Source organism: Mobula birostris, chromosome 16 (genome assembly GCF_030028105.1).
Source record: "Mobula birostris isolate sMobBir1 chromosome 16, sMobBir1.hap1, whole genome shotgun sequence".
In the NCBI taxonomy this organism is placed as follows: Eukaryota; Metazoa; Chordata; class Chondrichthyes; order Myliobatiformes; family Myliobatidae; genus Mobula; species Mobula birostris.
Genome location: NC_092385.1, coordinates 54047584 through 54072733, shown reverse-complemented (window position 1 = coordinate 54072733; position 25150 = coordinate 54047584). Strand labels below are relative to the sequence as shown.

At 45.3% G+C, this 25150-nt stretch overlaps 2 protein-coding genes across 2 annotated transcripts in view; one reads left to right on the top strand and one right to left on the bottom strand.

Annotated features, from left to right (window-relative positions):
• The window catches only part of cav3 (caveolin 3), a 30555-nt gene extending 27093 nt beyond the window's left edge, over positions 1–3462 (top strand). Inside the window, exon 2 of the mRNA XM_072280131.1 lies at positions 2948–3462. Within this exon, the coding sequence (XP_072136232.1) occupies positions 2948–3289 (342 nt within the window). The 3' untranslated portion in view covers positions 3290–3462. The remainder of the gene's footprint in view (positions 1–2947) is intronic.
• Positions 3463–18371: 14909 nt separating this feature from the next.
• Positions 18372–25150, bottom strand: part of oxtra (oxytocin receptor a) — a 31658-nt gene continuing 24879 nt past the window's right edge. The window contains exon 3 of the mRNA XM_072280651.1: positions 18372–21582. Within this exon, the coding sequence (XP_072136752.1) occupies positions 21320–21582 (263 nt within the window). The 3' untranslated portion in view covers positions 18372–21319. The remainder of the gene's footprint in view (positions 21583–25150) is intronic.

Here is a 25150-nt window from a genome sequence, read left to right as displayed (position 1 = left end):
TTAGTTTAAAAATTCTCATCCTTGTTTCAAATCTATCTAGTGCCTCAGTCCTCTATCTGTCATCTCCAGCCCTTCAGCCTCCAAGTTGTCTGCACTCCTCCAGTTCTGGCCTCTTAGTCACCCTTGGATTTTCGTGCATGCTTTCTGTTCATAGCCATCACATAAGCAAAACTTGAAGATCTGAAATTAATTGCCTTCCTATAAAAACACTGCCTCCACATCTCTCTTTCCATCTTTGCTGCTTCCCTTCCCTTGCTAAGCCTTCCGGCATTCATCATCATATTTCTCTGCACGGCCTGGTGAGAAAATCTCTATGAAAATGGTTCAATGAGGCAGCTTGTTGAGTAACGCACATCAAATACTGGAGGAACTCGGCATCCATGGAAAGGAACAAAGAGTCAATATTTCGAACCTATGTCCTTCATTAGGACCGGAAGAGGGAAGAAGCTAGAATAAAAAGGTGGGAGGAGGGAAGGAGTACAAACTGGAAGGTGGTAGGTGACACCAGGTGAGGGGGCAGGTAGGTGGATGGGAGAGGGGGGGATGAGCTGAGAAGCTGGGAGGTGATAGATGGGAAAGGTAAAGGGCCGAGGACAAAGGAATCTGACAGGAGTGGTGAGTGGACCGTGGGAGAAAGGGAAGGAGGATGGGTGCCTGAGGGAGGTGATAGGCAAGTGAGGAGATAAGAAAGGCTAAGAAGGGAGTCAGAATGAAGATTGGTAAAAGAGAGATGGGGGACGGGGAGAAATTACTGGAAGTTGGAGAAATTGGTATTCGTGCCGTCAGTTTGGAGGCTATCCAAACCGAGTATGAGGTGTTGCTCCTCCAACCTGCGAGTGGCCTCATCATGGCAGCTGAGAAAGCCATGGACCAACAACTCAGAATGGGGATTGGAATTACATTGGTTGGCCACCAGGAAACCCTGCTTGTTGCAGATGGTGCTCATTGGATTTTGCTGTGATAAAGGCGCTATGTAAATGCAGGTTAGACTTGTCAGTTTGAGGCCCACCTGGATACCTTAGGAATCCGAATTCTGTTTCAAAAATATCAAGAAATAACTAATTAGTTTGAGTATGAGTGACCATAGGAAAAATAAGTTGTCAGCATCTGTTTAGTCTGCCCTATATGCGACTCCAGCCCTTTATCACCATGGTTCACTGGCAGTTACCTTCTGCCCAGGTCCAACATTTCACTCAATTTCAGAGATCTTACTGTCAACCTTTCCGTATACAGTTAAACTCCAATAATTCTGCACCTTCAGGACTTTGTAGGGTAGGACAAACAGATTTTCTGGACTATTGTATGTCACTCCGAGGACAAATTTGTCCCCACAGTGGTACATTAAAACTGGTTAGGAGGGAGAGGGAAATACAAAAACATTCTTAACCCTGGATCACAATCCAAATGAATGGGTGAGCCAGATTTGTCCAACAATTGGATACTAGATTATTGGATATACACCTTTGTCATGGGACTGAATAGGAATAAGTCTTTAAACTTTCTAAGCACCCTGGTAGTTACCACAGTGAGCTCTCACACTTAGAAACTGGGGTTGAATCTGACTAGACTGATGATCAGGGTTGAATCAACTTGTACAATTTCACAGTTCATTGCTACTGTTAGTCAAAATTATAGTTACACAATGTAATTTAATTGACCTGCTAATCAGATTATGAATGAGACTGGTACGGTACATTTATGCTGCAATGTATATCAAAGTGCTCTCAGTATTTTGGGAACTTCCAATTCTCCCCAATTCGGAAATTTGATATTGGCACCACAGTTTCATTTTAAACAAAAGCAAGATAATGTATTTTCTCTGATTAGCAGTCTAGAAATGTTGTGTGGTCCAGCAGTTTAGGATTGTGTGAACAGGTAGAGACCAATACATTGTTTAATTAGATCATTCATCTGTTTTGTTTCCTTAATCCTCTAGTTAAAGATTGATCAACCTTGTCTCCAAGCGGTTCCCAATACCTACAACTTCTGAGAGAGAGGGAATTGTAGTCTCTTCACCCCCTGTTAAATCTTTCCCAATTTCACTCTTTAATGACTTAAGTTCATTACTATGTTACAGACCCCTCAACCCAAGGAAACTATTTTTCTGTATGCATACACCACACACTCAAAATAAGAGCTCAGCTATTTAGGGGGAGAGGTGAGAAGACAGTCACTCACCCTGAGGCTGGTGAATCTTTCTAATTCACCACTCAATTGAGTCATTGAGATTTAGTCATTGAGCATATTCTAGGATGAGTTTGGTAGATCTTTAGATATTAGGAAAATGAAGATTAGTGCAGGTAAGTGACACTGGTGATGATCAGCTATGATCATATGGAGTGATAGAACAGAACAAGGGGCTGAGTGGCCTGTTCCTGCTTAGTTTTCTTATGTAATTATTAGACTCTTACTTTTTTTTGTGTGTGCCATACTCTGCCAGAGCCTCGGCGACCACTTTTTTTTCCAAGTGGTTGTCTTGGAGGAAAGATTCTGTGCGTGGTCCCCCACGTCCTTCTCACAGCGCAGTTTTTTTTTACGAGGCCGCGTTGCGAGCTCGACACGCAACCTGGCACGGATGGAAAGCGTGCCCGGGAGCGGCCCGACTGGATTTAAACTCGGGAATCTTCGCTCCGGAGCCCGGCGCTGATGTCACTGCTCCACCAGCCGTGTAGATATAGACTCTTACCAGGTCCTAAATCTTTCCCCATCCCCACTTGATGGAGGAGGATTTAGGACCTGGTATTCTCCAGTATTCCACTCCTAAAAATGAGTTCCCCAAAATAAAGTCTGATAGCTTAACTTTCACCAACCATCATGGAAATGCTTTCAAAACCAACTCAATTCTGTGTATTCTCTTCATAAGCTTATGGACTGAAGCAGGGTGAAAGAAGGCTCTGTGTGTGACAGGTATGGAGGTTTGAAGTATGATTTTGGTTCTTTCCCACAGGTGGACTTTGAAGATGTGATCGCAGAGCCCGAGGGGACATATAGCTTGGACAGTGTGTGGAAAACCAGCAGCACAGTCTTCACTGTGTCCAAGTACTGGTGCTACCGGATAATCTCTGCTATCTTTGGAGTCCCCCTGTCACTGATCTGGGGTTTCTACTTTGCCTGTCTCTCCTTCTGCCACATCTGGGCCATTGTGCCTTGCATCAAGAGCTACCTGATTGAGACCCAATGCATCAACAGGGTCTTCTCCCTGTGCATTCACACCTTCTGTGACCCCTTCTATGAAGCCCTGGGGAAAGTATTCAGCAACATCCGTGTCAATTTACACAAGGAAATTTAGTTTCTCCTTATGGTTCCAATCAACAAATGCGGCCTGTCTGCTAAATTGCTAGATTTTATTCAGAACTTTTGCAAATATAATTGTACTTCGACTGTTGATATGGTTGCAACTTGATCTCACCAATGTTTTCCACTTTTGATCATTGAGCAGTTCAAAAAATCCCTGAAAATGAATTGACAAAGAGTTGTCTGAGTCATTTTTCATGCATGTCTACTTACAATTAAGAACTTCACTGTATCGATACCCTAAGCTAATTTCTAATGCTTCCCAACAGTACTTCCATCCTCTCTCAAGCTTACTGTTTTGGGTCTAATCAGAATACTCAAAGTCTGGACATCCTATCTAATCCAAGGTTGAACTCACGACATGACCTCTGCTTCACACTGACACTATACATAGGTCTGTAGTGTTGTCAGTATCCTTCTCTGCCCATTTGCTCCTGAAACCCTCCTGCATGTACCTACCACCTCTGGAATCAGTTATTTCAGCCTGTCCCTACATCAGACTCTGGTTCACATGCTCTGTTCATGCTATTTTCATCCTAACAATCATTTTTAGATTGGGAGGCTGTAATCATTGGGGTGTTACAGGCATTCATACTGGGGCTCCAGCTCTTCACAATCTATTCGATGAAAGTGATCAGGATATCAAGTGTAATATATCTAAATGTTATTGCTGATGCTAAGCTGAGTGGTAGAGTGGGCCGTGAGGAGGATGCTAGTAGGCATCTGTGGAAATAGTAAACACAAGTGATTCTGCAGATGATGGAAATTCAGAGCAACATACACAAAATGCTGGAGGAACTCAACAGGTTAGGCAGCAGCTATGGAGACGAATAGACCGTTGCTGTTTCAGGCCGCTACTCTGCAACAGGTCCTGATGAGGGGCCTTGGCCTGAATCATTGACTGTTTATGCCTCTCATAGATGCTGCCTGACCTACTGAGTTCCTCCAACATTCTGAGTGCTTTGATCAAGGGAAACAGACAAGCTATGTTACTTGGCAAGGACATAGTAGATCTCACATACCCCCGGCTCCCAGGACACTGCCTGCATCCTCCTCCTTTTCCTGCTGCTCAGACGCACGATGTATCCACCATCTCAACCTCTTTACGCTACAGAATGTGCATCATCTTCCTGTTCCCTGTCCTATTCCTCAATGCTGCTTACGTCCTCTGTCAGTCATCCTCTGCTTCCTTGCACACTGTATGCACTCTTTAATTCCAGCTGCTGGGACCGGCATCTTTCTTCTCTCTTCATCCTGCAGTTCCTTAGAACATTGGCTGCACCCTCTAACATCTCTAGCTTACTCAACCTTGCCTCCAGCCCCTTCCACCTCTTGCTGAGCCTCTAAAGCTGCTCCTTCTCCAGCTTATCTGACGTTGTCTGCACCAGTCTACTCCTGCTCCTGCTCCTTCCATTCTCTCCATCCTGATGCCTGGAATCTCCCTCAAAAGTCAAATTCGTTATCAAGATATATCATATACCACCTTGAAATTCATCCTCTTGCAGATGAAAATAAAGAAATACAACAGAATCTACGAAAAACTCAACATAACAAAGACTGACATGATAGCCAATGTGCAATCCGTCTTCAAGGATATAACATGTATTCTCCTTCCCCTCTTCCTACCCATGTGGTCAAATACTACACTTACTTACCTATACCACCGATATTTAGACCATAAGACAAAGGAGCAGAAGTAGGCCATTCGGCCCATCGAGTCTGCTCTGCCATTTTATCATGAGCTGATCCATTTTCTCCTATTTAGTCCCACTCCCCTGCCTTCTCACCATAACCTTTGATGCCCTAGCTACTCAGATACCTATCAATCTCTGCCTTAAATACACCCAATGACTTTGCCTCCACTGCTGCCCGTGGCAACAAATTCCATAGATTCACCACCCTCTGACTAAAAAAATTTCATCGCATTTCTGTTCTGAAAGGGCGCCCTTCAATCCTTAAGTCATGCCCTCTCGTACTAGACTCCCCCATCATGGGAAACAACTTTGCCACATCCACTCTGTCCATGCCTTTTAACATTCGAACTGTTTCTATAAGGTCTCCCCTCATTCTTCTAAACTCCAAGGAATACAGTCCAAGAGTGGACAAACGTTCCTCTTATGTTAACCCTCTCATTCCCGGAATCATTCTAGTGAATCTTCTCTGTACCCTGTATTTAGGGCAGCAATGAAGGTCATCCATCTCTGGCAGTGTTCAGGGCTTTATTCATTTGTGTCAGTAGCTTCTTCTTGGTTTTCACTACTGTCAGCCATGCAAGTCCTGGGTGGAGACTCAGGAATACCGTCGCATTCAGATGTAGGAGGATTCTTCATTGTTGTTTCTGTAACAATTTTGTTTTACCAGTCAGGTTGTCAGCCCTGAGCTAAACCCCCGAACTTGGAAGACCAGTGGACCACTCTTGGTCTGGCCTCTACCTTTTGACCTGTTTGGCATGGATGACCCTACCAGGAGTCAAAGCATAAAGCCCTGACTCCAGCCAACATATCTCTCTGGGTCCTTGAGGCACGCAAGCCTCCAAACCGCGACAAGCTTGAGGTCTTCTTGGAGGATGTGTTCCGCACTAATCCCCACCTCACCATCAAACCCGCTGACAAAGGTGGTGCCGTAGTAGTCTGGCAGACGGACCTCTACCCCACTGAGGACAAACAGCAGCTCTCTGATACCACCTCTTACTTACCCCTGGAACAGGACCCCACCAAAAAACATCAAAGCATTGTTTCCCGTACCATCACCGCCCTTATCAATTCCGGAGACCTTCCATCCTCAGCTGCTAATCCCATTTTTCCCACACCCCATACCGCTCGGTTTTACCTCTTCCCCAAGATACACAAGCCTGACTGTCCTGGTAGACCCATAGTTCCTGCCTGCTCCTGTCCCACCGAACTTGTATCTGCCCACCTGGACTCCATTTTGTCACCCATAGTTCAGTCCCTCCCCACCTACATCCAGGATACATCCCATGCCCTCCACCTCTTCAATAACTTCCAGTTCCCCGGCCCCGACCGCTTCATTTTCACTATGGATGTCCAATCCCTATACACCTCCATTCCCCATCAAGAAGGCCTCAAAGCCCTCCACTACCTTCTGGATAATAGACCTCACCAGTTCCCCACCACCACTACCCTCCTCCAGTTGGCGGAACTGGTTCTCACACTCAATAACTTCTCTTTTGGCTCTTCCCACTTTCTTCAGACTAAGGGTGTAGCTATGGGAACTTGCATGGGCCCTAGCTATGCCTGCCTCTTTGTTGGTTATGTGGAACAGTCTGTGCTCCAAACCTATTCTGGTACTGCTCCCCAACTTTTCCTTCGGTACATTGACGACTACATTGCTGCTGCTTCCTGCACCCATGCTGAGTTCGTCAATTTCATTGACTTTACTTCTAACTTCCACCCAGCCCTCAAATTCACTTGGTCTATCTCGGACACTTTTCTCCCCTTTCTCGATCTCTCGGTCTCCATCTCTGGAGACAGACTGTCCACTGACATCTTCTACAAGCCCACTGACTCTCATAGCTACCTCAACTATACCTCTTCCCACCCCGCCACATGCAAAAATGCCATTCCCTATTCCCAGTTCCTCCATTTCCGCCGCATCTGCTCCCAGGATGAGGCTTTCCATTCCAGGACATCTCAAATGTCATCTTTCTTTAAGGATTGTGGTTTCCCTTCTGCTGTCATCAATGATGCCCTCACCCGCATCTCCTCCATTTCCCGCACTTCAGATCTCACCCCATCCTCCCGCCACCACAACAGGGACAGAGTTCCCCTTGTCTTCACCTACCACCCCACCAGCCTCCAGATCCAGCACATTGTCCTCTGCAACTTCCGCCACCTTCAACAGGACCCCACCACCAAGCACATCTTTCCCTCTCCACCCCTCTCTGCCTTCCGCAGGGATTGGTCCCTCCGCGACTCCCTGGTCCACACGTCCCCCCCCACAGATCTCCCGCCTGGCACTTATCCCTGTAAGCGCAAGTGCTACACCTGTCCCTACACCTCCTCTCTTGCCACCATTCAAGGCCCCAAACAGTCCTCCCAGGTGAGGCAACACTTCACTTGTGAGTCTGTTGGGGTCATCTATTGCATCTGGTGCTCCCGGTGTGGCCTCCTCTACGTCGGTGAAACCCGACACAGATTGGGGGACGCCTTCGTCGAGCACCTCCACTCCATCCGCCACAACAGACAGGATCTCCAGGTAGCCACCCACTTCAACTCTGCTTCCCATTCCCATTCAGATATGTCCATACATGGCCTCCTCTACGGCCATGATGAGGCTAAACTCAGGTTGGAGGAGCAACACCTCATATACCGTCTGGGTAGTTCCCAGCCCCTTGGTATGGACATAGAATTCTCCAACATCCGGTAATTCCCTCCCCCTCCGTTCCCCTATCCCTATTTCACTCTGCCTCCTCCCCCAGCTACCTACCCCCTCCCTCATGGTTCCGCCTCCTTCTACTACCCACTGTGTTTTCCCCTATTCCTTCATCACCTTTCCTGCCTATCACCTCCCTGCTTCCACTCCCCCACCCCTTTATCTTTCCCCTTACTGGTTTTTCACCTGGAACCTACTAGCCTTCTCCTTCCCACCCTCCCCCCACCTTCTTTATAGGGCCTCTGCCCCTTCCCCCTACAGTCCTGACGAAGGGTTCCAGCCCGAAACGTCGACTGATCGTTTCCACGGATGCTGCCAGACCTGCTGAGTTCCTCCAGCGTGTTGTGGATGTGTTTAGATGTTGTTACATTATTCTCCTTTTCCCGCCCATCTCCTCCAGTTCACTGGGCACTGCCTCCTATTCCCCCAAATGCTTGGAAATTTGCAGGAACTAAATGCCTCCCACCACCCTCACTCCTCATGCAGCAAAGGACTCCACTCACCTGTACCACAGGCATAAAGAGCGAGGGAGAGGATCATGGACAGCTTTGGCACGAGAAGGAGTAGGAGGAGTGGCGTAGTGACTAAGTCATTGACTTAGTGAGTGGGCGAGTCCATTCAGTGTTTCTGCCTCTGTTGGCTCCACCCAGAGCCTGATTGTTGTGGATAAGAGTTGGGGGGGGGGGGTAAATTTCAAATTGGAAGGTGTGAGGGTAGAACTGGGGAGAGAAAGCACGTGGAAATGCTGTGCTCTTACCCTGCTGAAGATGACCACTAGCTCTGCAACAGCTGATGATTCCAGCCCACTGGTCTCCCAGACACTAATTTGTATGCAATTGTGCTGCAAATATTATTTCTCCATTTTCCCTGTGGATACTTTCTTTATCATTGTCCTCCTGCCTCTAAACTTAATCCTCCTCCTTCAGTCCCTCAAACTTCATCCTCCACCTCATCCAGACCCTCAAACTTACTCCTCCTCTAAAACCTCTAAACTTCTTGCTCCTGCTCTTCCTCCAGACCCTCAAATATTCTCCTCCTCCAAACCCTCAAACTTCATCCTGCTCCACCTCCAGACCTTCAAACATCCTCCTCCTACTCCACCAGACTCTCAAACTTCACCCTCATTCTCTAGAGCCTCAAACTTCATCCTCTTCCACCAGAACCTCAAACTTCATCCTCTTCCACCAGAACCTCAAACTTCATCCTCCTCCTCATTTTCCAGACCTTAAAACTTCATCCTTCTCCTCCAGACCCTCAAATGTCATCCTCTTGCTCCTCCAGACTATCAAACTTCATCCTCCACTCCTCCGCCACACTCTCAAAACATCCTCCTCCTCCTCAGATCCTCAAATTTCATCCTCCACATACTTCCCCAGTCCCTCAAACTTAATGCTCCTCCTCTGCCAGACCCTCAAACATCCTCCTTCTCCTCCAGACCCACAAACTTCATCCTCCTCCTCCAGACCTTCAAACTTCACCCTCATCCTGCACTAGACCACTAAACCACACTTCTCCTCTTCCTGACCCTTGAACTATTCTCCTCCTCTTCCTCCTCCAGCCCTCTAAACCATCCTCCTCTGCCAGACCCTCAAACCTCATCCTCTTCCTTCAGATCCTCGAATTTCATCCTCCTCCTCCTTCTCAAGGCCCTCAAACCTTCCTCCTCATTTTCCTCCTCCAGACCCTCAAACCTCCTCAGACCCTCAAACTTCCTCCTCCAGACCCTCAAATTTCCTCCTCCTCCTCCTCCTCCAGACCCTCAAACTTCATCCTCCCCCTACTTCAAACTCTCAAAACTCCTCCTCCTCCTCCTGGATCTGAATCAGTCCTCTGTCCTCCATTCTCCTGGTGCTCTGACCCATTGGATGTAGGTCCCTCCTGATTTCTTGCACTTAACCAAGTAAATTGTGTTTGGGAGCCCAGTGTCCTGGAATTGTCAGCTTTTGCAGGTCCCCAGCTATCTTCTGCAGGGTGGGAACAGGATTTTTCCATGTTCCTGTTATTCTACACTCACACCTTCCGATTAAACAATTTACTCTCACCTCCCACCGTCAGTGGAGCTGAGTAGAGGTGGGATCGCTGAGTAGGTTCATTTGTTTGTTCGCTCACTGAGTCACTGACGCTGACTGGCGGCCGCTCTTCCTACTGACTCTCCCTCCAAAGCTGTCCCTGTAATCCTCTCCCTTGCCCTTAGAACATAAAACAGGACCACAGCATGGGAACAGGCCCTTCAGTCTACAAAGTTGTGCTGATCCAGTTAAATCCTAACTAATCACCTCTGCCAACACAACGCCCGTATCCTTCCGTTTTCCTCACTTTCATTTGCCTATCTGAAAGTCTGTAATGTATCTGCCTCTACCACCACTCCAGGCAGTGCATTCCACCACTCTCTGTGTATTTAAAAAAATTTGCCCCTCACACCTCCTTTGAAATGACCCCTCTCACCGTAAGTAACTTCTTGTTCATTTCTGACTCATGACCAGTTCAAATTTCAAGCGGTTCTCAAGAACAGAACGCTGTAGTAACCTGGGGACTTCCTGTATTCCCTTCACCCTGCTCTTCATTGGAGAGGCTGCACCCTCACTCCTCCTACTCTTGCCTCGAGGGCGATGCCCCCATTCCTCCTCCCAGTGGACAATGCTGCATGCTCTTTATCTTGCTCCATGTTAGAGACCATAAGGCCATAAGATGTAGGAGCAGAATTAGGCCATTTGGCCCATCAAGTCTGCTCTGCCATGCTATCATGGCCGATTTGTTATCCCTCTCAAACCCATTCTGCTGCTTTCTCCCCATAGCCTCTGACACCCTTACTAATCAAAACCCTATTGACCTCTGCTTTAAATTCACCCAGTTACTTGGCCTACACATTGGCATCTGTGGCAATGAATTCCACAGATATCACACTCTCTAGTTAAAGAAAGCCCTCCTCCTCTCTGTTCTACAGGTACTTCTTTGTATTCTAAGGCTGTGCCCTTTGGTTCTAGACTCCCCCACTATTGGAAACATCTTCACGTTCACTGCGTCTGGGCCTTTCAATATTCGGTGGGTGTCAATGAGATGCCCCCTCAATCTTCTAAACTAGTGCGTACAGGCCCAGAGCCATCAAATACTCCTCATATTGTTAACCATTTCATTCCCAGAATCATTCTTCTGAACCTTGTCTGGTCCCTATCCAATGCCAGCACATCCTTCTTTAGTTAATGGGTCCAAATATGCTCACATTACTCCAAGTGCAGTCTGACCGATGCCTTATAAAGCCACAGCGTTACATCCTTGCTTTTATATTCTAGTCCTCTTGAAATGAATACTGACGTTGCATTTTCTTTCCTTACCACCAACTCAATCTGTAAGAAAACCTTCAGGAAATCCAGCAAAAGGACTCTCAAGTCTCTTTGTACCCCTGATTTCTGAATTTGCTTCCCATTTAGAAAACAGTCAATGCTTTTATTCCTTCCAACAAAGTGCATGACCATACACTTCCCTGTAGTTCAAAGAGACTGCAGCAGTTGAGCCTGCTGTTACGCTCAGCACCAAGCAGCGGACAGGACTATTCCCAACCCTGGCTCTTGCTTCATGCCATGACTCTCCACATCCAGCCCGGTTTTATGCTGAGTTTTCGGTTACAATGAAAACCAGTATGGGTCATGTTAAATACACCAACATCCACCGGTCGTTCTCATCATATGCAATTGTATATGTAATACGCCTCCTCCAAGATGTTTTCCCCCCAAATGAACCCAGGCTCTGGAGGGTGAGAGGATTTTGTCAGGTTTTAAATCCACCAAGTTGATTTTTCAGATTTAAATCCCCCAATTGGTGCAGTATAAAAGCAGGAATAAAGTGCTTCCAGCATCTAATGAGTAAGAGAATGACTCATTCGTGCTGGATCTTTAATAGTCCATCAATGCTTTAAAGGCTTTGGCACTTGAAGTCGCAAACACCATGACCTTTAGCTCCTTTCCCTAAAGAACTAATACATTGTTAAAAGAAAAACATAGCTTAAGTAAGGAAAGCATTGATTTCAACGTCATTGTGATCACCGAAATGTGTTCAATAGAAGGCCCTCAATGATGCTAATCTGATACCATCTTGTTTCAATCAGTGAACAATTCTAAAAAGAGAATAGAAATTAACTTCAACATTTCTACCAGTAGTTAAACACTTTCTGTCAATAGATTAAATGGGTTTGATGGTTTGGGGTCCACAATGAACTCAAATCTACATGGAGTTTGGAGGTTTTGGGATTTTCTGGAATTTACAACAGGATGGAAATTAGCAAGGTCTCCAAATGGCACCACCAGAATACACAATTCTTGATGATTTAACAATCAAACTGTATAGATCTATGACAAAGAAATTCTGTAGGTGATGGAAATCCAGAGCAACAGACTAAAAATAATAGAGGAACTCAGCAGGTCAGGTGAATATACAGTCAACATTTCTGGTCGAGACCCTTCAGCAGGACTGGAAAGGAAGAGGAAAGAAGTCAGAATAAGAAGGTTGGGGCAGGGCAAAGAGTACAAGCTGGCAGGTGATAGGTGAAACTGGATGAAGGGGAAGGTGATTGGATGAGGGACGGGGGAACTGAGTGAGAAGCCGGAAGGTGATAGGTTGAGATGGTAAAGAGCTGAATTCTGGCATCTTCCCCATTCCTTTACAGTCCTGATGAAGGGTCTCGGCCCGAAACATTGACTGGTCCTCTCCATAGATGCTGCCTGACCTGCTGAGTTCCTGTAGCAGTTTGTGTGTTGTATAGAGGTATCATTATCCTTGTCATTATGGTGCAGCTTTTTCACCACTTATTTATTTCCAGAGTCATTTGCATTATCATTATAACACTCAATCAGGCTCTGTTAAAAAAAACAGAAATCAAATCCTTAGAAAGAGATGACCTGGATTAGAAGATGTATAATCCTTTGTGGGTAGAGTTAAGAAACTGCAAGGGTAAAAAGACCTTGATGGGGATCATATTCAGATCTCTGAACAGTATCCGGGATGTGGGACTGAAATTAAAATGGGAGATAGAAAAGACATGTTAAAAGGTTAATGTTACGATATTCATGGGAGAATTTCAATATGCAGGGTGGTTTGGGAAAATCAAGTTGGTGCTGGATTCCAAGAGAGGGAATTTGTAGAGTGCTTAAGAGACTGGCTTTTGGAGCAATACTAGATTGGGTGTTGGGTAATGAACCAAATTTGATTAGGGAGCTTAATTTAGGATGCAGTAATCATAGTATGATGGAATTCACCCTGCAGTTTGAGAGGGAGAAGATAAAGTCAGATATATCAGTATTACAATGGAGTGAAGGGAATTACAGAGTCCCTTGACTCTGAGAGAGGAACTGGCCAAAGTTGTTTGGAAGAAGCACTACCAGGGATGACGGCACGGCAGCATTGATTGGAGATTCTGGGAGCAATTCTGAAAGTTCAGGAAAAATTCATCCCAAAGATGAAGACGTATTCTAAAGGCAGGATGGCACAATTGTGGCTGACGAGTCAAAGACAGCAAAAGAGAGGGCATATAATATAGGAAAAAAATAGTAGGAAGTTAGAGGATTGGGAGCTTTTAAGGACCAACAGATGGCACCTAAAAAGCCATAAGGAGCGAAAGGATGAAACATGAAGGTAAACTTGAAGGTATTACAGGACAGATACTAGCATGGATCAAAAATTGGCTGACTAGCAGGAGGAAAGCAGTGAAATAAAGGGGGCCTTTTCTGGCTCCCTGCCAGTGACTAGTGGTATTCTGTAGGGGTCCATGTGGGGACTGCTTTTATCATGCTATATGTCAATGATTTGGATGACCGATTTGATGGCTTTTTGGCCAAGTTCGCACACAATATGAAGATAGGTGGAGGGGCAGTTAGCGTTGAGGAAGCAGGGAGTCTGCAGAAGGACTTACACAGATTGGGAGAATGGGCAAAGAACTGGCAGATGGAATAGTGTTTGGAAGTGTATGGTCATGCACTTCAGTAGAAGGAATAAAGGAATAGGATGTTTTCTAAATGGGGAGGAAGTTCAAAAATCAGATGTGCAAAGTGACTTGGGAGTTCTTATGCAAGATTCCCTAAAGGTTAACTTGCAGCTTGAGTCAGTGGTAAGGAAAGCAAATGCAATTTTAGGATTCATTTCAAGAGGACTAGCATATAAAGCAAGGATATCATGCTGAGGTTTTATAAAGGCATTGGTTAGACCACACTGAGTATTGTGAGCAGTTTTGGGCCCCTTATCTAAGAAAAGATGTGCTGACGTTGGAGAAGGTTTGGAGAAGCTTTACGTGAATGATCCTAGGAATGAAAGGGTTAACATATGAGGAATATTTGGTGGCTCTGGGGCTGTTCTTGCTGAAATTTAGAATAATGGGTTGGTGGGGGGAAGTTCTCATCAAAACCTATCGAATATTGAAAAGCCTATACAGAGTGAGGATGTTTCCTATTGTTGGTGAGTCCAAGACTAGAGGGCACAGCCTCAGAATAGATGGATGTCCATTTAGAACAGAGATGAAGAGGAATATACTTAGCCAGAGGGTGGTGAATTTGTGGATTTTGTTTTGTCACAGATGGCTGTCGAGGCCAAGTCATTGAGTATATTTAAATTAGAGGTTTATAGGTTCCTGATTAGTCAGGGTGTCAAAGGTTACGGGGAGAAGGCAGGAGAATGGGATTGAGAGGGATAATAAATCAGCCATGATTGAATGGTAGAGCAGATCTGATAGGCTGAGTGGCTTAATTCTGCTCATAGTATCCAACCATTTGAAAACCTTGATGGTCTTGGATCTGGCTCACTCATTAATGTGGAACTTGAGCAGGGATCCTGAGTGCAAGTGAGGTGTGTCACTGGAGCAAGGTTGCCAGATATGGGAGAAGTGTGGGGTCGGGGTAGGGGCTGGGGTCAGTAATGTGATTGGGTTTTCCAGGAGTGTTTGAATGTTTCCTGGTCCCTTTAATTGCACTGGGTTCACTGGAAAATTTATTATAATATTGTCTAACCTGTAAAAGAGAATGAAATGAAAACATATTTAGGTATCAGTAGGAGTAGAATCCAATAGTCTGGGAAACCTGCTGTTGTAGTACTACCAAAATCCCAGAGGTGCCAGCTTAATCATCGTGTCAATTCAGACCAAGGGCGGATAAGTTTTTGGACATGTAGGTTAGGAAGATAGTGCTGGAAAATTGCATGAAGGCAGAAAACTAGCTGTGATCCTGCTGAGTGGCAGAGTGGACTTGAAGAGCCATTTGGTTGACTCCTCCTCTTATTAATCTTGTTCTTGTATTTTATATTTATCCAAACAATTAGCTAGCAGAAACACAATGTGATATATTGACTCCTTTACTGACAGAAACCTCAATGCTCATTGGGCATACTCAATGGAAAGCATGTATTTTGAAAATATTTGGTGTATCTGGGACCAGATGATCACATCTTTTTGATGAGGCTCAGAGCCAGAATATTGGAATAAAGATGGATTTCATAAATAAAGAGGTAGCTTACACACCACTTTAAAGAACTCTACACTGGAGATGATAGGAATGATTTTATAGTGTGAAATTATTTTCTATAGCGTGGGCTTGGCTGCAATTGCATTAATTAATTGGAAAGTAAAGTTATAATGAGCCATATGGACTTCTTTCCATCACTAGGATCCAGTCAATAATGTGGTAATCCACTGGGCATAGTGCTTGTGTTATCAAGCAGTGCTGATGCATTATGAGATGAGTGAATTTATGACTCATTTAACTCACACAAAAATGAGTCAGAGCTACTGTTTTGTCAGCTCACGTCCACATACAGACACCAATAGGTTTAGAGTCTCTGGATACTGCAATTGCAAAGGGGGAGCATTCCTTTCTCATCAGATGGAAAACACCAGATACTTTAAAGCTTGTCCACTGCCCACTTTACAAAGTAACCAAGCCCTTGAACTTCAATAAGAAGATCTGCAGATGCTAGAAATCCAAGCAACACACACAAAATGCTAGAGAAACTCAGCAGGCCAGGCAGCATCCATGGGACAAGAGTAAACTGTCAACATTTCCGGCCAAAGCCCTTCATTGGGATCTTTGTGGTGAACTTTGTTGTTTCGTGACAGCAACACAGGTAAAGCACTGGCACAGTAAAGCGATTGCACTAACCACTATGTTTCCATGGCACTGTGTGCAATGGAACTGGCTGAGTTAAAAACCTTCTGCAGCCTCTTTCGATCCTGCACATTGAATCCTCCTGATGGTGACGCAGCCAGTCAGAATGCTCTCATCAGTATACAGGTATCTGCAGAATTTGCTAAGAGTCTTTAGCTGTATACCAAATCTCCTGAGTTTCAGCAATACATCCAGTAAGTTGCACTAGAATTTTGTCTTAACTCAATTGCAATCATTTGTTGGAGTTATTGGTTTCAGATGGGTATAATGTGATTGGGTGTTTGGGGGCCGGTAAATGCATCCTTTAAATAGCAGTGCAGGTGGCTTGCCCAGTGCAAGTAATTCATTCACGGGTAGGAGGCTAGGCAGAGAGTCTCACAAGTATTCGATGAGGTGTTGTCAGATAAAGAGCAGGGACTGACAGTGTGGTAGAAGAGCCTGGCATTCTAACGATTCATCAGTGTCAGGTCTCCTGGACTGAGAGAGAGGTGGGGCCAACTGCTGGACTTTGATGAGTGGAAACGTGTGTCATGCCCAGGGAGGTGATGCTGGCATTGCATGTTGCCCCTCACCCCAGACTGCAAAGCAGTACCAGATGAAGATCAATGGCCTGGCCAGGGAAGGTCAGGTAACAGAAGTGTTTTGAGACAGGACACTGCAAATGCTGGAACCTGGAGCAACAATCAAGATGCTGGAGGATAAACACATGAGATTCTGCAGATGCTGGAAGTCTTGAGCAACACACACAAAATGCGGGTGGAACTCAGCAGGTCAGGCAGCATCTATGGAGGGGAACATGTTTTGGGTTGAGAACCTTCATCAGGACTGGCGAGGAAAGGGGAAGGACCCAGAATAAGAAGGTGGGGGGAGGGGAAGGATTACAAGCTGGCAGGTGAGAGGCGAAATCAGATGAGGAGGAAGGAAGGATGATGTGAGAAGCTGGGAGATGATAGTTGGAAAAGATTAAGGGCTGAAGAGAAAATCTCAGCTTAAGGGCTCTCCTAATAGGGGAGGACAGTGAACCTTGGAATAAAGGAAAGGAGGAAGGGACCAGAGGGAGGTGGGGGACAGGTGAGGAGAAGAGAATGTAACCAGAATGAGGAATGGAAAAAATGGGGTGTGGTTATGGTGCAGTGAGTACTAAGGGGGAAGATGCTGAAGGAAGGCAGCATCTGTGAAGGGGAATAGAGAGTTAATATTTCAGGTCAAGACCCTTCGTCCAAACGGAATTGTTTCTTTTTCCTGACTTGGGCATCCTACACAGTCTTTGCCTTCTTAAATTAAAAACTTCATAACAGGAACAAGTGGTTGTACAATATCTGCTGCCACTATTAACCAAAAGTACAGTACGTTCATGCAGATCACTAAAGTCCCCTTCTCTATACCATCACTTCTCTGATTTCAGCTGTGTGCATCCAAACAGCACTCGAGCCACAATTGGTAACCTTCACCCAATCAGGACAAAGTGACACACAGTATCTGTGCCAGGCTCTACCTAGATGGGACAAAACCATCTTGGAATCATTCCAAGCCTTTGCACAAGCCACGGAGGTGAATATGAGCCATTCTACTCTCGAGTGCAAGGTAGGGTCAATATATTCTTGGTGCCAAGGAACAGAGTAGCTGCACAGCTATGGTCTCCCTTTAAAGCAGCATAAATCACCAGCAATCATCAGAGATTGATATTCATGTGTCAGAGACAAGGAATAATTCATACGTGCTTCAAATTTACCCTCCTTTTCTTCCAGATCCTTTGACAAGCCATTTAGGAAATTTTATGAAAAAGGATAAGTACCATGCTTTTTGCCATCTTTGTGTCATACACCCGCCTGAACCATAATGAAATTCTATTGAACAAGTTGTAGAGCATGGGCATGACATTTGTAATGTGAAGCCCCAAGTACAGTACTGGATATAAATTTGAGGAAAGAATATAGAACATGGAACATTTCAGCACAGACCAGGCCCTCTGGCCCGAGATGCTGTGCTGATGTTTTAATCTAACCCTTCCCTCCTATGTAAGCCTCCATTTCTCAATCATCCATGAGATATCTAAGAGTTTCTTAAGTGCCCTTAATATATCTGCCTCTACCACCGTTTCTTTCACCCACGTAGGGCGTTTCATTCACCCACCACTCTCTGTTTAAAAAAAATCTACCTTTGACACCCCCCACAGTACTTTCCTCCAATCATCTTAAAATTATGCCCCCTTGGTATTAGCCATTTCCGCCCTGGGTAAGAGTCTGTGGTTATCCATTCAATTTATGCCTCTTATCATTTTATACACCTCTATCAAGTTGCCTCTCACCCTTCTTCGCTCGAGAGAGAAAAGCCCTAGCCCACTCAACCTATCCTCATAAGACATGTCTTCTAATCCAGGCAGCATCTTGGTCAGTCTCCTCTGCACCCTCTCTAAAGCTTCCACATCCTTCCTTATAATGAGGTGCTAATGAGTGTGTTCTAATGTTGTGATGAGTGCTTTCAATTCCCAAAGAAACTCCAGTCAGATCTATTTGTCAAGCAAAGTTTGTTTAATCATGAACAGGGTCTGTGGTACAAATCAAAACACAAAGGCACCTCACATTTTCCTTTTTAGTTCACTGCTCTCTCCCTGCACTAAAATTTACATCTGGCTTTAGCCACTTTATTTCCCCTTTTTCCAAATACTTTCTCATAACTGAGGTTCTCATCATTGGTCCAGCTCACTGCAAGCTCACTCCAGGAAATTCCTCAGAATGTTCACCGCATTCGGACCCTAGTTTTAGCATACGGCAGAAGCTTGGCTGTGCATCAGTCTGGTGTTTCGATTGACCCTGTCTTATTGTAGCTGAACGCTTCTGGAAATTACATACCATGGGACAGGCATTTGCTGCCATATTTCAGGTTCATACTTAGCTTGTTCTGATAGTAAGGTTTTGTACCCAGTTTTCACCTGTAGATTTGCCCAAAAGAGCTTTTCCTAACAGTCTGGAGATCAAATTATCATTATGTGGTTTTTTCACTCACAACCCTCTTCAGAATGGCGGCACAGCAGTGGAAACTGCGAGCAATTTCAAACTCGTGGGAGTGCACATCTCGGACAACTTCTCACGGTCTCAGAAAAGCTTACCAAAGCCTCTGTTTGCTGGGGAGGCCGTAGCGAGCCAGTCTATGCACACCAATACTCATGACCTTCTACAGGTGTGCTGTGGAGAGCATCCTAACATGCTGCATCACTGTGTGGAAAGGAAACTGCACCGTGGCAGACAGAAAGGTCCTACAATGGGGAGCCAAAACTGCCTAATGCATCATTGGCACCAGCTTACGTGCCATCAAAAGGTGCTGGAAAAAGACCAGCAATGTCATGCAGGATTCCACCCACCCTGCTCATGGACTCTTTGTCCCGCTCCTACCAATGAAGAGGTTATGCAGCATTCAATCAGGACCACAAGACTCAAGAACGGTTATTTCCCTCAAGCCATCAGGTTGATCAACACCTCAACCCATTAACCCATCCCACCACTACTACATACACATCACCCAGCAACACTTTATATACATAAAATCAGTCTATGTATATAACAGTTATTTACACATTGTGTTTTATAGAGTGGCTTTTATACTTATATTTATTGTGTTTTTAAAATTCTGTTCTTTATTCATCTTTTAATGCTTATTGTGTTTTTAAGCTGCATCAGATCTGGGGTAACAATCATTTCGTTCTCCTTTATACTTGCGTACCAAAGAATGATAATAAACAATCTTGAATCTTCAGCTCCTCCTGGTTCTGGATGGGAAGTGATGACTCTGGACTTGGATGAATCATTTCCAATGTCGATCTCCCCATCAGATGGTTGCCCATTCCTTACCTGTGCGAGTAAATGGTGATCAATCTCTAACTCCAGGTGGCTAGTTGGGGGAGGTGAGCACGAGCCTACAAGGAGTTTCTAGGATCTATTACAACTTGAAACAAAATTCCTGCACGATCCCTGTCAAAACTTTCAGTCCTTTTCCAATCCAGGAGTGGCATTGTAATTTGTGAGGAATTCCCATCCTGCTAGCCGCTAGAAGTAATGTGGACTCAGAAAGTGCTTAACTTCTGGTCACGACAACACCAAATTGATGAATGCAGTCGAAATAAATACAGAGAAATCTGCGTAACAAATATGACAAAGAAACTTCCTAGTAAAAGTTAAAAGTCATAGCATATTTGAGCTTTGGTCATGTCTGTGTCAGCCTATCTATATGACGCTGGCTACAAAATTTCCTCCATCCAACAAATGGCAACTAATTACGAGGACCACTTCTTTCCGTGTTGGCCTCCTGAAGTGGACTTTGACCTCCCTACAGTGAGACTTGTGACAAGAATACACATAGATAAGATGTTAGCTGTCCTGTGTGATCAGCAGTTGGTCTGCCACCTGTCTTCAAGAGAGAGATAAGGAAGACAATGAAGCAGCATTTGGGAGATGTGTAATGAAGGGACGGGAGAGAGAGCTGTCTAGAGCGGCGCCCCCTTTGAACCCTGAACTGTTTGAAGTGATGGACAGGCGATACCCCAGCAGGGGGATAAAAAGGGACAGGTTCGCTAAGGCAGGACACACACAACACCACGAGGTAACGAGACCCTGGAAGCGATGCCCCCCCCCCCCCCCGCAAGTCGGCAGGAGTTATCTTGGAAGGCTGGTTGCGGAACCAAGCCATAGACGCACAGGGTGGAAAGGTACGATCAGCGGGAACCCGGTGTGTGTCCACCCTCGCTTGGGTGCCGAGTTCACTGCAGAGGATCGACCGCATCTGGAGGAGGGGTCACAGTTGGTGACCTCAGGTGACATCACAAAGGAGTCGTCCGAAAGCTGCTTGTGAGCAATATCGCAGGTCTGTGTGTGGAAGCCGTTCTGAATGATCAGTCGTTCTTGTTCTCTCTCTCCTTCCCCCCACATTGTCCATCGCCATGGCAACAATTACTGCGAACTGAACTAAATTGAACTGGACTTTGTGTCACTTTGAAATTGGTCATTTACCCCTAGACAACGATAGAGCTTGATTGATCCTGTTATCTTAATTCTGTGCACATGTGTGTTTATCATTGCTGAACTGTTGCATTTATTATCCTTTCGATTACTGTGTTGCTTGTTTCTTTAATAAAACTTTCTTAGATCTAGTAACCCAGACTCCAACTGAGTGATCCATTTCTGCTGGTTTGGCAACCCAGTTACGGGGTACGTAACAGACTGTAACATTGCCTCCACGCTCAGTAGCTATTTAGTTCGAGCTCATTGGAGGAGAAATAATGGTCCTGTGTTCTGTCTCTCCTCAGAGAACTGCTGGCTGTAATAATGGCACACCAAATGAAACTGATGGTTATAAGGGTCAGTTCTATCCGTGCATTAAAGGGAATTTGAGAGGAATTAGTACTTATCACTGGCACGGCATCTTGCGAAATGGGTCAGGAAATAAGCGACAAGGGGAAAGTTCCAGGGGTCTTCATATCGCCCGGCCAGGAGCTCCTCGACCTATTGCTCCCCCTGCTGCAGCTGGAGAGAGCCGCTCCTCTGACTGCTCGAGCTCTTGAGACTGACGGCGAAGGTGGAGGAATTACTCTTCTTGCTGCAGGTCAGCTCCCCGCTGGGCTGCTCAACGCTGTGCGGCCGCCTGGGACAGCAGAGGAAGTGCTGAACCAGGTGGTGGAAGAGCCGCCCGGTGAAGAACATGTAGATCCAGGGGTTGCAGCAGCTGTTGAGGCTGGCCAGCAGCATCGTGATGACAAAGGCCATGTCTAGGGGAAGATCAAAGCAAACAACTGGATGACTCCTTCAACCAAACAATCATCTATTCATCAGTCACAATACTGAGTACAGGATTTGGGACATCTTGTTACAAGACTTGGGCGATATTACACTTGGAGCATTATTTGCATTTCTGGTTGCTTTGCTGTAGGAAGGATGTCATGAAACTGGGGAGGGTGCAGAGGAGATTTACAAAGATGTTATTGGGACTGGAGGGCCCGGGTTCCAAGAAAAGACTTGTTAGACTGAGGCTTTTTTACCTCTCAAGTGTAGGAGGCTGAGCTTATAGAAGTTTATAAATTCATGAGGAGCATAGATAAGGTTAATAGCCACAGTCTTTTCCCCAGGGTAGAGAAGTCCAAAACTGGAGGGCATTGATTTTAAAGTGAGCGGAGAACTAATTAAAAAGGACTTTGGAGGCAACTATTTCACACAAGGGTATGTTAAGGAATGAGACCATAAGACCATAAAACATAGGAGCAGAATCAGGCCATTTGGCCCATCGGGTTTGCTCCACCATTCCATCATTTATTTTCCTGCTCAAACCCATTCTTCTGCCTTCTCCTGGTAACATCTGATACCCTGACTAATCAAGAACCTATCAACCTCTGCTTTAAATATACCCAATGACTTGGCCTCCACAGCCATCTACATAGATTCACCACACTCTGGCTAAAGAAATTCTCCCTCATCTCTGTTCTAAAGGAATATTCTTCTATTCTGAGGCTGTGCCCTCTGGTCCTAGACTCTCCAATTACAGGTTACATCCTCTCCACATCCCCTCTTATCTAGGCCTTTCAATATTCGATGGGTTTCAATGAGATCCCCCTCATTCTTCTAAACTCCAGAGAGTACGGGTTTAGAGCTATCAAATGCTTCTCATTTCATTCCTGGGATCATTCTCGTGAACCTTCTCTGGACCTTTTCCAATGCCAGCAAATGCTTCCTTAGATAAGGGGCCCAAAACTGCTCACAATTCTCCAAGTGTGGACTGACCAAAGCCTTATAAAGCCTCAGCATAACGTGCTTGCTTTTATATTCCAGTCTTCACAAAATGAATGCTAACATTAATTATTTGCTGCTCTACCTGCTGGAGGGAGAGGTAGAAGCGAGTACAATTATGACATTTAAAGAGCATTTGGACAGGCACATAGGTAGGAAGACTTAGAGTGTTCTGGGCCAAACACAGGCAAGTGGGATTAACTCATGAGCCAACTTGGTCAGCATGGCGAGTTGGGCCCAATGCCCTGTTGCCATGGTGCACAACTTTATGGCTCTATTCATGCTCATAATATCCCACTTTGGTGTGTTCTAGTCTGAAAATCACCTCATTCAAATTACGTTTTGTTTAAAAATCCTTCCACAACCTTGTTCCCAAGTATAATTTCATTTAATATTCACTGGGCCAACATTGGTTGCTCTTGCATTGAGTGGCTTTCTAGGAAACTTCAGAGGTATTTAAGAATACAACTATTCTCAGAATTCTGAACTCCCAAGACCTTGAAACTCTCCAAAATTCTGGCCTTTCACACAGTGTAGGTTCCTGTTGTATAAGCTGAAGAGGGAGGACTGCATTGTTAGAGGTCTGATCAGGCATCCAACTGAGGCCTCACCTGACTCCTGCCTGAACATTATAGATCCCGTGGGAATATTAGAGGCTGATTATATTGTTGCCCCACTGTCTAAACAAAACAACAAGAGATTCTGCAGATGCTGGAAATCCAGAGTAACACACGCAAAATGCTGGAGGAACATAGCTGGTTAGGTAGCATCTATGGAAAGGAATAAAGATCTGATGTTTCAGGCCAAGGATTTTATCAGTTCTAAAGAGGGGTCTTGGCCTGAAATATTGACTATTTTTCCTTTCCATAGATGCCGCCTGGCCAAAATTCAATTCATCTGCTCATTACACTCTTTGTTGTTTATGGGACCCAATGTAATGAAAAATGATTTAAAATTTTGTAATGTATTCTTTCCGATAACAGCTCAAGCTATTTGCATACACATCAGCCAACAAAGGAGACACTTCACACATAATCATAAGAAAAGACTATTAGAACAAGCACAGGTGCAAATCAGAAAGCAAATCAGAGGTCAACAGTAGTAGCAGTACAGGAATCAAAATAATACTTATCATCAACTAAGCAAGCTGATTTCTGCAATATTGGAGGGAGTCACAGATCTGACAAATCTACTCGGAGCCTGTTTATTCTCTCTGTCTCTCCCTCTCTAACTTGACTCTCTCAGCGTACTATTCCCCCTCTCAGCACCAGCCATGATCTAGCCCAAGATAAAACTCTCTTTAAACCACCCCCCACCCCGCACAAAGTGTTTTATATCCCTAAAAGCCCCTTGCACCAGTACTTTTCCCACTTGGTGATACCAGCTCTCAACCCAGACCAACATGTCTTTCACTATCTTCCACCATTATGGCTGCATTCTTATACTGCCCTGACTCTCCCAGAATGTTGCTGTGGACTGGTTCTCTTTTACTTTCTCAGAACAATCCCACTCCAAGCTAGCACCATTTTGTCTTGCAGACTTCCATTTTAGCATATACCAAGAAGGAAGCTCATTTAACTCTTCCCTTACACCCAAAACACCAATTGATTCTGACGTTACAGCATTCCAAATGGACAACATTAATCCATAAGGATGTGAATTAAACTCTCAGCTGTGCTTAGGAGGCCCAATCCATTCATTGCGCAATCAATCGGCCGCATGGGCACTCACCATATTCTCGCAATCGATCCGAAACGGTTCAGTAGTGATTTGTAAGAGGATTGGGTGAGATGGGAAGAGAGTTGGTAAGAATGGGATTTGTTTTCAACTCATAAACAAAGGACTTCCATTTTAATATCAGCCACCTTGTGCCTCCATAGCACCCCTCCCCTCTGAATTCTCCCTGGTCCAGTAGCTGGATAGCAAAGAGTGACCCCTGAATAGACACTTGTCCAGTGGAAAGTAATATAGGCCATCGCCTGGGGCAGCCTTGAAGTGTGGTCAGCAAGGGCAGTCTCATGGTTTCCTGAGCGATAGATATTTGCCTGGGAGTTAGGTTGATTATAGGGTGAGTAGTTCCTTCAGGAAATACTCTATAATCAACAGCGGTCAACGGCGAAGTTCTGGTGTTACTTGGAGGGAAGCCAATGTTGATTTAAGTAGAGCTGTTAGTATTTGAGAGGTCTGATGTTTGTTGGTTTGTGGGAGCGGGAGATGTTCCACATCTATCAAAAGAGTAACTCTGGTGATCAAGGGATCCCATGGTGGTCAGACTGATGGTGGCTGGTCCTTTGGTGGTCAGTCTGATGGTGGCTGGTCCGTGGTGTTCCATTTGATGGTGGCTGGTCCATGGTGTTCAGTCTGATGGTGGCTGGTCCATGGTGGTCAGTCTGATGGTGGCTGGTCCGTGGTGGTCAGTCTAATGGTGGCTGGTCCGTGGTGGTCAGACTGATGGTGGCTGGTCCGTGATGGTCAGTCTGATGGTGGCTGGTCCATGGTGTTCAGTCTGATGGTGGCTGGTCCTTTGGTGGTCAGTCTGATGGTGGCTGGTCCTTT